The sequence below is a fragment of the Schistocerca piceifrons genome, chromosome 3 (assembly GCF_021461385.2).
Source record: "Schistocerca piceifrons isolate TAMUIC-IGC-003096 chromosome 3, iqSchPice1.1, whole genome shotgun sequence".
Classification (NCBI taxonomy): Eukaryota; Metazoa; Arthropoda; class Insecta; order Orthoptera; family Acrididae; genus Schistocerca; species Schistocerca piceifrons.
Genome location: NC_060140.1, coordinates 664,064,436 through 664,081,682, shown reverse-complemented (window position 1 = coordinate 664,081,682; position 17,247 = coordinate 664,064,436). Strand labels below are relative to the sequence as shown.

At 36.4% G+C, this 17,247-nt stretch overlaps 1 protein-coding gene across 1 annotated transcript in view; it reads left to right on the top strand.

Annotated features, from left to right (window-relative positions):
• LOC124787629 (F-box/LRR-repeat protein 14) overlaps positions 1-11,950 on the top strand; it is a 36,843-nt gene extending 24,893 nt beyond the window's left edge. The window contains exon 6 of the mRNA XM_047254389.1: positions 10,676-11,950. Coding sequence (XP_047110345.1) covers positions 10,676-10,933 — 258 coding nt within the window. The 3' untranslated portion in view covers positions 10,934-11,950. The remainder of the gene's footprint in view (positions 1-10,675) is intronic.
• The last annotated feature ends 5,297 nt before the right edge of the window (positions 11,951-17,247 follow it).

Here is a 17,247-nt window from a genome sequence, read left to right as displayed (position 1 = left end):
GAAACATTGCAGAAATTTCATTCACAGTTAAACAGTGGTGTTTATGAATAGTTTCCTCCTTTTTTGCACCAACTCATCAGTCAAAATGGAAGGTTGCCCACACCTCTGTTCATCATGGGCATTTGTTCTGCCTCTACTAAACACTCTACACCACTTAAACACACTCATTCTGTTCATATCACCTCCATTGTAAATGATTTTGATTCTTGAAAAAAATTGGGTGTTGTTCCTTCCATGAGTAGCAAGCAGTTCACGGGGATTTCTTATCGACTTCTTTCATGCAACAGGACATAACAACATGAGTTTACATACTACCTTGTTCCTGCGATGGTTGGTCTGGCCAGGGGATCGCCCACTACCTGTCAGTGTTGTCACCCCTCAAAGAACAAAAAATCACAGCCCGTTATGGTCACAGTACATTTACTATCTGAACACGCCTCGTATTTCACAGGGCCGGGAGAAAATGGCAGCACTAATATTGTCTTCCACCAACAGCAAAGCATAGTGATACTTGCAGTTTACTGAAAGTCAAATCAAAGTATGCAGTGAAGACATAGCCTTAACATTTTCAAATCTTTGTTAATGTTTAAGTGTACCTGACAATATTAAATTTTTCTTTAATTGCTGTTTTTAGAAAGGTCCAGGTGATTAATTTTTTTCAGTGATGAACATTCATGTGTGTTAGGAACACAAAGGAAATGAACTAGAAAAACATACAACAGCAGTATATACAGTATCTAAGATATAATACGTCATCTTAGCATACTTAAATATAACGTCCACTTTAAGACACTGCCGTTGTACTTATTTCAAGGTGGTTAACTTTGTTTTAAAGAGATCTTAAGGTGTTCATTGGTGAAAACATTTAAATATCTAGATATTTTTATTTTAAAAACTAAATAAGATAATAACAAAACAGATCATAGCGGCTGATCACTTCAGATGTTGCCAGAACTGATGAAACTTGTGCAGCAAGCAACTTCACAATTACAGTACTTTTTGATTAATTTTTCCAGATCTCTTGATAATTACTGCGCAAAATCATCACTTGCTGGCTTGGTTTTCACAGAGTGTGTGCAAGATAGGTACCAATGTTGTTGAAAGTGAATGAAAACCAAACATTTGAGTGCAGCATTGAGATATCTCTGGTGGTATTAAGTGAAGATTATGAGTTTCTTGCTAGTATCGTCACCGTGGACGAAATATGGTTACCACCTTTCACACCAGAAATAAAACAATGATCTGTACATCAGCAGCACAGTGGTTGACCTGGGAGAAGCTAACCCAAGCAGACTGTATTCATTAAAATATTCATGTGCAGTGCCTTCCTGGGCCAATATGGTGTATTCCTGATTAAATTTTTACTGTGAGGAGAGGCTGTAAATGTTGATCAGCATCATAGGTGCCTGAATAGGGGGGGCTGGGGGGCAGGCAAATGTGGGGGCATTTGCGCCCTCCTGGAATCTGGGGTACAGAATTCTCTCTCAGGTTGCTCATGGGAAAGAATGCCTTGTCTTTGGTGCAGCAGTGATTGTGGCCTTCTGCTGCAATCAAGGTGGCTGTGAAGATTTACACAACATTGCCAAAATAGTTCCCAAACTTTTCTGTCCTTCCTCATATAGTCTTTATTGGGCTTTAGGACTTCATCCCAACATGCTGAGGCACAAATTCTGGAGTGTCCCGGGATAAAATTAACATGGCTGATTGTAAGTGTCCAATATCCATCCCCAATTCCCACAAAGATGACTTCTTCTGCTGCTGCATAACTTAATCACAACATTAGTTAACCATTTGTCTGTGGTCAAGAAAGACACTTCATGACTTGCTGACACCACATTCACTTGTACAATCACAGAGAAATTGGTGTAGACTGTGGTCGTGTGTTCGTCTTTAAGTCCTCTGTTTACCAGAGTACATGAAATAGAAGCTCCTAAATTAAAAAAAAAAAAAAATTTTAATGACATCTTGGTTTGTCGGGTATTCTGCTGGATATCAGCGTCGTACTTGCACGATATTTTGGTCACGTGGCTCGTGGCCTTCATCAGGTACGACGCTGATATCCGGCAGAACACCCAACAACCCATGATGTCATTAGATCGCCGGGAAAGCCTGAAGAGTTACAACATTTTTAATGTTTATTTCCTCTTTCTTCATTTTCAGATGTGTTAATCAGAGGCAGGCTTGCTGGTTATTTTTGTTAATAAACAGGACATTCTCAAGTGTTCTGATATAAAAATGACAGTTTTAAAATCTTGCCCTTCTAGTGTCAATTTCTGTGAGCATCCGCAATCGGTATTGTCAGGCATCATAAAATGTTTCCAGAATGAAATTTGCACTCTGCAGCAGAGTGTGCGCTGATAGAAAACTTCCTGACAGATCAGAACTGTGTGCCAGACTGAGACTTGAACTCGGGACCTTTGCCTTTCGCGGGCAAGTGCTCTACTATCTGAGCTACCCAAGCATGACTCACAACCCATTTGAGTCTCGATCCAGCACACAGTTTAGATCTGCCAGGAAGTTTCATTGTAAAATGTACAAAGTATGACCTGTACAAAGAGAAGTGGAATGATAAATGGTGGCATTACTGGTTTCCTTGCCTTCATGTAACCCAGATTTCACAGAATCAGTTGATTCAGTTTTGCTTGCATATCTTCAACCATCCATCCCGAAGTCCTGATCTTGCAGCATGTGACTTACATTTGTTCCATCTCATGTACTTTCTGGCAGGAAAAAGATTTCTACAGCTATTCTGAGGTAGAAGTAGCAGTGATGTCAGGGCTCTAGGCTTGGCAGTGAAGTGACAAGGGCATATAGTTTTTGGTACACCACTAGTACAAAAAATATGTTAATAAAGGTGATGACTATGTTGAAAAGTAGGTGGTGAATTATGAGACTTTCAAAATTAATCTCTGGATGACCTAATACTTAAAAACGAATGTAAAAAGTTAAGTATCAACATTATTTGAGACAGAAGAGAATCATCATAGTTGGATCTTGATGGACAAATACATAAATTAGAAAATATAGCAGAACACTAAGTTTTGTAACTTTTAAGAATGCTCAAAGCACGAGAAAATGATGCATTGGAAATCAGAAAAACAAGGGATAAGAATGGGAAAAGTTTCTGAAAAGAAAAAAAAAGTTGCTGCATGCCATGGGCCACCCTCAGATGCAGTTTGAGAAGATTTTTCCACACAAGCAACTTATCATTTGACCTCCCCTGCCCCTCTCTCAATCCCTCCTCCTCCCCCTTTTCCACTGTACAATTTCACACGTGGTGGTTTTCGCTGCAAAATATATACGGATCTTGCATTTGGGTGCCTCTCTCAGCTTGCGCACAAAGTGCCTGCTACTAACTGTGATATGTCCTGTTTAGAAATCTTACAGTTAAGGAGCCTCTGGTACACCTCTGTTTGATTTTGCTATTTATTGTAATATTTGTGTTATGTTTAAGTGTTATATATTGGTACCTGTTTCTTTCTGCTTATCTGTAACATATTGTTTATTCCTTCTATCATATGTTTTGTGTAGCTTTTAGTATGTTCTCAGTTACACATTAAATTTATCAGATATTGTGAAATCCAATGAAGAAACAGAAAGACAAAGCTGTCCACATATCTAAAAAATAATTACTGCAACCAGTTAGCTCTTCATTTGTACTACATCTACATAGTTTTACTACATATGGTTGAAACATAATTTTTCAGTAGCCTGTTTGTTATGTAGTTAGCATATGTCCTTAATTTATTCTATGGTAAACCTTTTGGCATATTTGTATCAAAGTGATGTCCACTGATAACAGTACTTAGTTTATCTGTGCTTTCAGTAACAGTTGTTGCCAAACATTTCTTTAAATTAGTTCACATGGCTTTATTGAAATATTGTCTTTTTGGAAGCTAATAATTACACTGCTGTTCGGAAATAGATTCTTAATTGCAGTTTCTCATCACAGTTAAGCTGTCTTATGAGGTAAATAGTTCCTTCATTTCAGTTTATTTTCTTTTAGTCCTGCCAGTCAGGAGATTTGTCTTGAATTAGAGAATTACTTTTATTGACTAGATTTCTTGAGTGTTTTTCTCCACATTTGAGACACAACAAATAATACGATTGGTGTATTCCTGCACTGCTATGCTGTTGCTTCCACAGCAGTTGAGTGAAATAGAAATCTGCCTTTGTCTTAAAAATTTTGTTGGCAGCAAACATTTAAATAGAATGTTGATAATGATACATAAGTAGGCCATGGTGTAAAGAGACAGTGTGTGCAAAGTTATTTCTGTGCTTTCACTTGATGTGGAAACAACTGCTACAACTTAGTTGCCTGCACTTGACTGAGACAATATAATCACCTGACTGAGATGACACAATCAGCTTGTTTTTAAATGAATAATGCTTTCAACATACAAATTGTCTGTGTTTTTTCATTTAGTGGGTTTTAACTTCAGCCATTGCAATGAACAGCATACATAAAACTGGCAGCAGTTTCATTTTGTTGTTTGTGAAATGATAAAACGTGTCTTATGTATTGTAATACTAATAATCATATTCATCCAGTTTAAGTCATCTCCTCCAACTCTCTTGTGGTGGAACTACATGGGCAGCTGTACTAGGGAGGTGTGTGTGTTTTTCATATATTTGAGTTAATTTTTCTCAAGCTGAGGCAATATGAGGTTGTTGGTCCTCTGTCTATGCATGCTCAAATAAAGATTACTGAAAGTGGCAGTAATATATTGAGTGTTAGTCAGAGCATAGATGGGCATTTTGTTGCAAGATAATGAGGTCAGGTAAAAAAGAACACACTCATTCTTAATGTGACATAAATTTCAAGGGAGTGAATTGACATTGAGTGAAACGTTAACCAATGTGAAACATTGCACAAGTTATACTTTTCCAACATCTGAGCAGAATTTTATTCCCCAGGCTGTTTTCAAAACTAACATTGACCCGAGAATCAACACTATAGTTGTGAAGTTGCTCTTAACAATTAACAACAAGACTAGTCCTGATCAAATTTCATGAAGAAGAGTACTAGAGTCATAATGCCTTTGTTCCAGTAAAATGGCTAGACGGCTTGTTTGAGAAAGTTCCTTCTAGTGTGTGTGTGTGTGTGTGTGTGTGTGTGTGTGAGAGAGAGAGAGAGAGAGAGAGAGAGAGAGAGAGTGTGTTACAGATTGAGAAATATGTTGGTTCTTTAGACAACCCACTTCTGGTTCTTACCCTCATTCTTCTCCAACTAACAAGAACTTTGACTCCATTAGGACATTTAACTCATGTGACCCTTCCTTGTTTTTACACCATGAGTGTTTTGATGTACAAGATATTACGAACAGTGTCACATTAATGGTTAATAAAGATTTAAGTTTCATCAGTTGTCATCGTACAAAATTGCATGAAAAAGGTTAATATTGCAATACTAATAACAGAAGACTATATATTGATTTTTAATTCACGTTTCTCACTCGTCTGCTTTGAAACACCACAAGTTTACCTTCATTCCGATTAAGTATGTGAATCAGTAAAAATACAGCTATATACTCTGATTTCTAAAACACTAAAGATTTCTACATAGTGGTGTATGACTTTGCATGAATGAGGTAGAACATTTCAGTCTGCATTAATATTTTAACACAAAGGCTGTGCTGTATTTTTGTGCATGAAAAAGAAATAATTACTTGAGGCTGGGATATAGATGTTCCGTGGAGACCAGCCCATACAATTTGCGACTACTTTTGGATCAGCACTGAGGACAACAGCAAAAATTGTGCTGGTGCAATCTACTGATGCACCCATTAACACATGTACATTAAAGCAATGTGCAAATGCCCTTTCTATAAAGTGTTTGTGAAAAATGGGTAATCACTCATATCTTGCTTGCTTGATTCTGGATTCGTGAAAAGGGAAAGCAGGTTTATATATGATGAAGGTTAAGTGTTGCAACAGAAGACATATAGAAGATGGCAACTGTGACTAGTAAATACTATTTAAAAAGATAAAAAGAATTGTAAGAGCATTGCAGATAAGGTACAGTTGTAATAGGGTTTAAAAGAAGAAAACACAATTACCAACTTTTTTATATTTAATAATACTACTGTAAACTGAATCAGCTGAACCACATACCCCAGCTTGGACTATCCTGTATTGTACCCTAAAATGAGCGATGTTATCCTCAAAAATCTTGTCATCCATCCCAGTTGGTATTCTACTGACTATTTCACATACATACCCTAACCCATTCTCAAATCACACCAAATTATGCCCAGTGGGTGTAAATTTTGTGAAAGACATACGTGCTCAACACTCTAATGCATCTACTACTTGTTCTACTTCAGTCTGATCAGCCACATACACTGAAGTCATATACCTACTTGATTAGAATAGATCCGCAGTGTTCTGTGTGGATATGAACAGGCAAACCGCCACTTCATATGAATGAATGGGGGAAAATTTTATGGTAAATGATGTAATTAGGTCGCATAAGCTCACAAGAATGATATAGATGTTGTTTGAGAAAAAGGAACTTCGTGTAATCTCGGAAAAGTCATAACAAATGCCAGGTATCATTTCAGTGATTAATAACTTGAGCATTGTGTTGTATCAGAAAGTAATATTTTGAGTTGGGACCTTCAAGTGTGTAGTTAAAGTAGCAAAAAGGTAAGGCAGTTACTGCTCGTGAAAGTAATAGTCTAATTGGGGTTTTATGAGATATTTTGTACCTCTCTCTTGTCTCTCCATATGGAAATGCCATTTTCTGGAACCAAATCAGTTTTAGAACCTTGGCATGAAAACTTTTTCCATGTGACAAAATTTGATTGGACACCACATTCATAAACATTTCAGCTATCAGAGTTACTTGTTTGTACAGTATGTTGTACTTAATGTGGAACATGAAGATCTTCAAAGAACAGGGCCAAGAAATTGCTTCTTGTATACCTTTTTGCAATTTGTGAACATTAGAAAAAGAGTTTTGGATATGTGTTACAGAGACAACTTGCAGCACACACATTGTGAATGTCACATGTGAGGCTTATAAACTACCTGACTGATTCATGTTTGCCCATGTGCTGCATTCTGTCACTCAGTTAATATAGGCAATACACATTACTGTCGCACTGTAGGGACAACATTTCTCAAGTGACTGGCAAGGGGGTGCAGTGTTTTAAGGCACTGGACTCGCACTCAGGAGTAATGGGATTCAAATACCTACACAGCCGTCCTGATTTAGGTTTTCCATAGTTTAATTTACTTGAGATGAAAAAAGGTATGGTCCATTAAAGGGATGAAGCTGTTTTCCTTCCTTGCCGTTATCATAACTGTGCTTGTGCCCTGTCAGTAATGATCTTTACATCCTAATAGTCCTTTCTTTTTTTCTCTTAAGGGCTTCAGCATTCATAAGAAATTTATGGAATAGAACAATGTCAGCAGTAAATCTGCTGTTCACAAAAGGAATATGCTGCTGTTGTCGTTAAGTGTGTGTGTGTGTGTGTGTGTGTGTGTGTGTGTGTGTAGGAGGGGGAAGGGGGGGGGGAGAGATCACTGGCACCTTTGATGATGACTCCTCCACCCTCTCCCCCTCCTTCCCTACCATCCACCCTCTTAAAATAATCATCTTTAGTAGCGAAGACACTAGAAGAGTCGTACCTCAAAAACAAATCAACCATAACAATACTTACAAGTAAAGTCCCCAGTGGCGGGATCAAGTTTTAAAATCATATATACGGTGATGTAGTTTAAGGTCCCAGGTATCGCTACTTGCAGCCATTCACTCTGGTGGACCCTCATTTGTGAGTAATCAATGAACAAATATTTAGCATTTTGCAAGGGGGACTGTAGTTTTATTAGACTAATATGTGACAGACTGGTTGTGTAGCATAATGGTGAAAGCATAGGCATCACAAACAAAAGGTTCTGGATTCAAATCTCATCCAGAGGTTCAAAGACTTTAATTTTTTATTGAAACGAGTTTTTTTCATTATTTACATTGAATTAATTGAGTGAAATGTAATTTTTTGTTTCTGTTCCTATGTCATTATTTTAATCACCATATTATTTTTTTCAGTTTCTCTCATTTTTCTTCCTGTCATTCTTTTCCATTTGGAATCTTTGTGCATAGCAACTTAATACTTTTAATTTATCTATCGTAGTATTTAAACATTTGAAACTGCCGATGAACTGGCTGAAAAATAAACAGATTGGAAGGTGTCAGTCAGATTAACAGGTGCAGTAGAGATGGGAGGATAAGAGAACAACATTGCCACAAAATAATAAAGACTGATGACTTCCAGAACAAAAATAAATACACGAAAACAGAGCAACAAATTGAAGGGCACTGTACTAAGTGATTGGCATTCAGACTTGTCCAGATGTGAGAAAGTAAATAAATTTCTTTTCCATCTATGGTACAAAAAACAGAAGATAATTGACTGAGGCCTTTCATAGCAGATTTAACTTAGATTCATTTTCACTAACTGACATTTACTGCGAGATAAAACTGGCTTCTAGACTTTTACACCCATTACAGTATGCAGTTACATGCAGCCAAGATGCCCTTGCTTATTTTCTAATGTTTTATGCCCACCTGTGATTTGTTCCTTGTCTCAGCCGTTTCTTATCTCTTCAAACCCAGCAAAAAGCTTTTTCAGTAATCAACCATGCAATTGATTGGCCCATCTCCATTTAATTTTCATTATGGTCATCATTAACTCTTCTGCCACAGACTGTACCCTTATTGGTTTGTTAGATGTCTTGTCTCTAGTAATTCCCGTTATGCATCTCTTCATTGTTTGCCGAGCTTCTCTCTGGAAGTCAAAACCACCGATTATAAATTTCTCTTTCACGCATATCAGAAGCATCATTTTTACCAAAACGTCTCCATGTAAATTTTGCTCATTTGTTTATACCTTTGATGTCTGTTCAGTTATCTTCAGCTGCCATAAATCATCAACAGGTTGTTAAATTGTACACATTTTTTTTATTTTTGGTGGGTTGATTTTTATATTATGTCAGTCTTGTTGATTTTCAAGCTTACTTTCAAACTTGCTCTATTAGTTAAGTTCCTCCATCCCTTGCTGAAGTTCATCTGCACCAGAGATAAGCAGTACAGTGTCATCAGCAAAATAAATTGGTTCAGATATGTTGCACAAACACACATTCCTTCATTGTTTTTCCAGTTAAAGGGTCAGAAAGTTTTCTGAATGAGAATAGCTTTGATGATAAGGAACCTCCACCTCTTTTCCTGACTCCTATTTCAATTCCAGACTTCTTACTATCCCGAAGAAATCTAAGGGAAGCTTTTGCATTTACATGTATACTCTTTAGTATACTCAAATAGATAGATTTAGTGCCATGTTTCTGTTTGGCTGCTCATTCATAACGAGTCAAAAAATGTTCTCAAAATCTAGGGTTATACACTCTGCTAAATATACTTAATATGTCTGGTGAATGCCACTTTTCTAATTTCTTAATATGATGTAAAAAATACATAAAATTTTGCCATCAGTATTTCCTCCTTGAATCCATATTTCATAACAGAAGTTATTGTCCCTATCTTTCCCTATATGAGAATAAAATTTAATTGACCTATGGCTTGTGCAGCAGCTACAGTCACCTGTTGCCCAATATTTGTAATTCTTGTTTACACATTTAATGTTTCATATTTTTGTAGTCTGTTTACTTTTAATAAGTCAGTAAGCTTTCTATACTCAAAAGTGAATTCATAAGCATTCTGTAAACATTTTGTGCCATTTCCCAAGATATTCTCTTCTTATGTTTTACATTAACTTTTCAAGTAATTACAATACTGATGAATATTGTGTCTCCAGCATGTACATGTGTTCTGTGTATTTACAATATGTGTCATTCTTGTGTTATAAAATCAAAAATATACAGAATAGCTTGTCAGTAACTTATCTGTAGAGGTGAAATTCCAAGTACTGCTGATAGACATACTCATACAAAAGTAGAAAAAAATTATGCTAGCATCTAGAACTGTTAGTTTCTTTCTCAAGGAGAAAAAGAGGACAAGATTGTGAAAGGCTGGAAAGGAGGTGCAGGTCATTCAGACCACAGGCTGAGGGATGCCTATTGTGAGGTTGAGGGGAGCTTGACAGGGTCTGCAGATACAAAAACATTTGTTGCTTAAACAAGGCTTTTAAGCAACACATTGGCTGGCACAAGGCCTCTGTCATTTGACTCAGTGAATATTCACCTGTAGTTTGTTTTTTCTGTTTCTGTGTGTCTATTGGGAGTATTGGGATTTTGCTACTATTGGTAAGACTTGGGTAGCCAAATCTTAAAATGATTTCAACATGAGCTGCACATTCAGCTGTGTAGTTATTATAGGAAGTTTTATATACTCAGCAGGTTGTAATCTCTGTACTCTGTAACTCTGATAACATCATTTCAGCTCAGTGGCTGAACTGTATCAAGTGTTGTCAGCGTTTACTTTTATTGACATTATTTTAAGAAGGCCATTTTATGATTGACAAACAAAGCACTTATAAAATGAGTTATGGAATTATTGTCTTTACTGAAACCATATTACGCCATTTTTTCATATATTGTTTTGTACAAACTTGAGATACTTCTTTTGTTATAATTATTGTTTTCAGACTAGTATTATCATTCAAATATCATTAATGCATGCACACATTAATGTATTTCATCATCTTTCATACTTTAGGGCTGCACCCAACTAACAGACATCACTCTAGAAGGCATTGGGAAGCACTGTGACATCCTGAAATACCTAGATGTCAGTCTTTGTAGTACTATGACCACTGAAGCAGCAGAGGCTACAGAGCTGGCATTACCATCCTTGTACACTGTTCATAAGTTGGGATTAATATCAAAGAATAATTCACAGCCTAACACTGAGAAATTTAGTTGCCCTTCACCGCCTCCACCCCCAAGAAGATTTAAGTGTTCGTTAATGTGCTGAATAATGGATGGTACCTTCATCATGCAACGTAATCTGAGAAGAGTTTTCAGTGGCAGTAGTGCAAATTAATTAATAATGTTCTTGTTACTGTTGAAGTTGATTGTTAATTTTTTTCTCTCGCTGTACCAAGATGACACATCATATTGTGTGTTTTAAATGCTGTTATATTTTAAAAATTGTTTGAGTGTAGTAGTCGTAAATGTTACAGAGTTAAATGATATTCAGTTTTCTTCACTCAGATTCTTGTTCGTCTGTTGATTAAAATGCTGGGTATTGTCTGAATGCCAATCAATAAAATCGTGCAGAACAAGTGTTGTTTGAATCTTTTTTAATTGTTGTTTTCATGGTCATTAAAATGAAAATATGTAATTTAATGTCTCCAGTATTACTTGATCCAACATAAGTGTAAAGTGAAGTTATGTGGTAAGTACCAGTTATTGCTGCATGGATTATGCAACAAACAAAATAGGAATAAGCTCCTCTATGGTAATTTTTTAATTGTTGTTTACATGTGAGACCCATTTATAACATACATTTTTCTTTCAGATCTAAATAACTTGTTGTGATGTGAAGTAGAATAACGTTTACCTTGAGAAAAAATTAGATCATTTTTGTCCACCGAGTAACTGTGGTTCTGGAATATGTATAAATGTAAACAAAGTAGAATATTGATGACAAAAATGATATTTCTTCTATAGAAAAATTGTTATCCATACAGTTCAGGGAGAGTAATTGTCGCAATTACCTTTAATGCCTTGTTGATTGACATGATGCACATGGTACCTGAATTTCAGTACTCTGTGCACTGCAACTGTAGAAAAAAGCATTTTTCCCCCCATCCTTACATGTGGAATACCTGAAGTTGTGTACTGTAATCTGTACAGTTACCTTGCTTCAGCATATAACATGCAGATTAAAGGAAATTAATTTCTACATATTACAACAACATTATACTGTGTATATTTTTGGTATAACAATTGGCATAGTCACTTTTTAATACTGTTAACTTAATGTACAAACATATAAAAAATAAAAAATATATATTTATTGGAAAACTTCCTTGGTTTTTTTTTTTTAAAAAAAGCATCATAAACCATAAATGTTAGAAATTTGATTGATAGTGAAGAAAATAACTGTTTCTGATCTCACGAAGGAACATTGTCAGAGTTTCGAAAACAGTGGTATTAAAGTGTTGATTAAGTGTAGCACACTCTTTGCAACAGTGTATGGAATTAATCCAAGATAAACAGTGCAAAAATTTTCTCAGAAGTGGTATAGTAGTTTGGAACACTGAGTTATGTATAAGAATGGGCAGTATGATGGTTTCTCACTGTCTGCAATAAATACATGTATGTGCAGATCTGTCTCTTCATATTACAGCAATTAATTTTGAATGACACACGTAGCAAAAATCCTGTCACTTTACCGTGAGATCTCCAAATAACTGCATTTTATAAATACTAAAACCACATTTTAAATGTCTCATCTGTTTCTTGTTGTTTTAAAGTCCATTACCTTTTAAACCAGTATTAAGTGTTGACTTATCGCTAAAACTTGTCTGTCCATCTCACTTTTTCAAGCATTTTTCAATATACATTCATATTCAGACATGGAATATAATGAAACCCTTTTAACAAACATTTTCCTCACAGTTTTGTTTTCTTTGTGCTTTACTAGAGCACAGCTGGTACTGTACAATACAGTGGAAGCCCAATATACTGCGGATTTGGATACAACTCAATATAAAGTATGTCCCCCAAAATAAAATATCATTTATGAATGATTTTTACATTCTGTGTACTTTATAAACTGGAAAAAAATGTTATTACAGTCTACATGAGGTCTTTCTGCAGTGTAATTTACTGCTGCATTCTACATGCTCCCTAAACAGCAACCAAAACCGATGAACATGATTAAACTCAAGCTTTGGTTTGTCTTATTGACATCAGGATTGTTGCTGGACAGAAGCTTTGAATACATATCTCACAGTTAACATTGTGACACAGTTGATAGTGATTATGTGACAGTGCTGGGTGATAATTGAACACAATCATCATGTGGATCATAAATTATTCGTTGTCTAGGTTTCTGTGTCCTTGTTGCGATGTACTAGAAATAGAAAGAGTACTCTGTGACTGATAAATTAAAAATTATTGATTATGTGAAGAAAGATGGAACTAAAGCAGGTTCATCCCGTGAGTGTCGTGTATTGCTTTAAGAAGCATTCTATTGAAGAAAGTGCGACATAGATTTCAACAGCTGTGACATCCATTCTGCATGTGATGTTGTATAGTGCACCTTGATATTGAAAACTTGAACTGTTGAGTACTTGTTGACAATGAAGAATTGATTTCAGAGATCATAAATGACAAGGACATTGTTAATGCTGTCCTAAATGAGAGTAGTGTAGCTGTCGAGGATGAGGACGATGAAGTTGAAGAAGAAAGTATAGATGATAATCCCAGTAAACGTGTAATATTGGATAATATAAGTACAACGATAATGTAGATGGAGCAACAAAGTGAACCAAGCCAAAGTGAGTTGTTGCATTTGGTGAGCATAAAGCAATACACACCAAAGAAAATGCATGAAATGACCTGCCAAAGAAAGCTGGCGGATTTCTTTAAAGCAGTAGAACAATGACTTGCTGCATCTTGTGTGTAAAGTTGTAAATTATCATACTGTATGTGATAGTGTGCTTTATCTACTGTATTGAAACTCATGTTACTGTTTGGTTAACATTTGAGTGAAGTTTGTCTAATTGATGTACCCTGTTTGGTAAATTTCTGAGATGTTTTTACCTCTAATGTCCTTTAAATTTAAATATAGCATAGTACAGTATGCATAATATTACATTATGTGTGCTTCCTAACTTTCCATGCATAGTTTGTCATGATACATATCACTCTCAATGTACCAGGAGTAAAACATCTCCCCTGACAACTGCATTATATCAGGCTTTCACTGTACTAATAAAGGTATGTTAAATAAATTGCGATCCTATGTCCCATTCATTCCATTAGGAAGCATAGTACTTGCATATTGTAGCAGACTAGTAATTTTCCATACCAATTTGGCAGCATATGATCTGACATATATGAAGTTAATATTGTGTAACTGAATTTCATACTCAACTTTTTGAAATGCATATTACTTATTTGGATACATACTAAAGTTTTTTACATTCTGATGATTTTTGCCGTATAGTACCAACAAGTTTTATTTATTAGTTCTCCCGAGATGTCTTTTAGGAAATACTTTTCTATCTGAATGAGAATTACTAGATGTTCCAAAAAGATTGCCAGTGTTTTAAAGCTTTGCATTAGATATTAACATTGACATGCAATGATAAACAATTCACAAAATGTTAAATATAGCTCAGTTTGGTCTAAAAATGTTCAACATTAGCATCACCTGTCGCACATATACATTTCGATTCTGAGCAATTATCTCATGTCTGTTCACGGATGCTACATTGGGGAAAAGATTGACAGTAACCATTAGTGTAAGCCTAAAGTACTATAATTGCAGTGTTTTGGTCATTATGCAAGATACATGTTCAGGTACTACAACATGAACCATGGACCTTCCTGTTGGTGAGTGGCTTGTGTGCTTCAGCAATACAGGTAGTTATACCGTAGGTGCAACTACATCAGAGGGGTCTCTGTTGAGAGGCTATGCATGTGTGTGGTTCCAGGGTCAGCAGTCTTGATGAGTGACTGATCAGGTCATGTAACATCAACCAAAACAACCTTACTGTGCTGGTACTGCGAACAGCTGAAAGCAAGGGGAAACTACGGTTGCAATTTTCTTCGAGGGCATGCAGTTCAACTGTATGGTTAAATGATGATGGCATCCTCTTGGGTGAAATTTTGCAGAGGTAAAATAGCCCCCATTCGGATCTCCAGAAGGGTGCTACTCAGGAGGATGCTGTCATCAAGAGAAACAAAATTTGTGTTCTATGAGTTGGAGTGTGGAATCCCTTAATCAGGTAGATAGGTTAGAAAATTTAAAAAGGAAAATGGTTAAGTAGAAGTTAGCTATAGTGGGAATTCGTGAATTTCAGTGGCAGGAGGACCAAGACATCTAGTCAGGTAAATGATGTTGTTGTTGTTGTTGTTGTTGTGGTGCTGGTCTTCAATCCAGAGATTGGTTTGATGCAGCTCTCCATGCTACTCTATCCTGTGCAAGCTTCGTCTCTGAGTAACTACTGCAAACTGCATCCTTTTGAATCTGCTTAGTGTATTCATCTCTTGGTCTCACTCTATGGTTTTTACCCTCCACGCTTCCCTGCAATGCTAAATTGGTGATCTGTTGATGCCTCAGAACGTGCGCTATCAACTGATCCCTTCTTTTAGTCAGGTTGCGCCACAAATTCCTCAGTTCTATTCAGTACTATCTCATTAGTTACATGATCTACCCGTCTAATATTCAACATTCTTCTGTAGCACCACATTTCAAAAGCTTCTATTTTCTTCTTGTCTAAACTATTTATCGTCCATGTTTCACTTCCATACATGGCTACACTCCATACAAATACTATCAGAAATGCTTTCTTTGCCATAGCCAGTCTACATTTTATATCCTCTCTACCTGACCATCATCAGTTATTTTGCTTCCCAAGTAACAAAACTCACCTACTACTTTCAGTGTCTCATTTCCTAATCTAATTCCTTCAGTATCACCTGATTTAATTCTACTACATTCCATTATCCTCATTTTGCTTTTGTTGATATTCATCTTAAATCCTCCTTTCAAGACACTGTCCATTCCGTTCAACTGCTCTTCCAAGTCCTTTGCTGTCCCTGACAGAATTACAATGTCATTGGCGAACCTCCAAGTTTTTATTTCTTCTCCATGGATTTTAATCCTTTCTCCAAATTTTTCTTTTGTTTCCTTTACTGCTTGCTCAATACACAGATTGAATAACATCAGGGATAGTTACAACCCTGTCGCACTCCCTTCTCAGGCACTGCTTCCCTTTTGTGCCCCTTGATGCTTACAACTACCATCTGGTTTCTGTAAAAATTGTAAATAGCCTTTTGCTCCCTGTATTTGACCCCTGCCACCTTCAGAATTTGAAAGAGAGTACTCCAGTCAACATTGTCAAAAGTTTTTTCTAAGTCTACAAATGCTATAAACGTATGTTTGCCTTTCCTTAATCTACCTTCGAAGATAAGTCGTAGGGTCAGTATTGCCTAACATTGCCAACATTTCTTCGGAATCCAAACTGATCTTTCCCGAGATCAGCTTCTGCCAGTTTTTCCATTTGCCTATAAAGAATTCGTGTTAGCATTTTGCAGCCATGACTTAATGACTTATTAAACTAATAGTTTGGTAATTTTCACACCTGTCAGCACTTGCTTTCTTTGGGATTGGAATTATTATATTCTTCTTGAAGTCTGAGGGTATTTTGCCTGTCTCATACATCTTGCTCACCAGATAGAAGAGTTTTGTCATGGCTGGCCCTCCCAAGGCTATGAGTACTTCCAATGTAATTGTCTAGTAGTGGGGCCTTGTTTTGACTCAGGTCTTTCAGTGCTCTGCCAAATTCTTCACGCAGTATCAAATCTCCCGTTTCATATTCGTCCACAACCTCTTCCGTTTCCATAATGTTGACCTGAAATACATCGCCCTTGTATAGACCCTCTATATACTCCTTCCACCTTTCTGCTTTCCCTTCTGAGCTCTTGGTATTCATACATGTGGTTCTCTTTTCTCCAAAAGTCTCCAGTTTTCTTGTAGGCAGTATCTCTCTAACTCTTAGTGATTTGTGCCTCTACATCCGTACATTTGTCCTCTAGCCAACCCTGCTTAGTCATTTTGCACTTCCTGTCAATCTCATTTTTGAGATGTTTGTATTCCTTTTCGTCTGCTTCATTTACAGTAATTTTATATTTTCTCCTTTCATCGATTAAGTTCAATACCTCTTCTGTTACCCAAGAATTTCTATTAGCCCTCGTCTTTTTACCTACTTGATCCTGCCTTCCCTATTTCATCTTTCGAAGCTACCCATTCTTCTTCTAATGTATTCCATTCCCTTGTAATTGATCATTCTTTAATGCTCTTTCTGAACTTCTCTACAACCTCTGGTTCTTTCAGTTTATCCAGGTTCCATCTCCTTGAATTCCTACCTTTTTGCCATTTTAATCTACAGTTCATAACAAATTGTGGTCAGAGTCCACATCTGCCCCAGGAAATGTCTTACAGTTTAAAACCTGATTACTAAATCTCTTATACCATTATATAATCTATCTGAAATCTTCCAGTGTCTTCAGACCTCATCCACATATACAACAACCTTCTTTAATAAC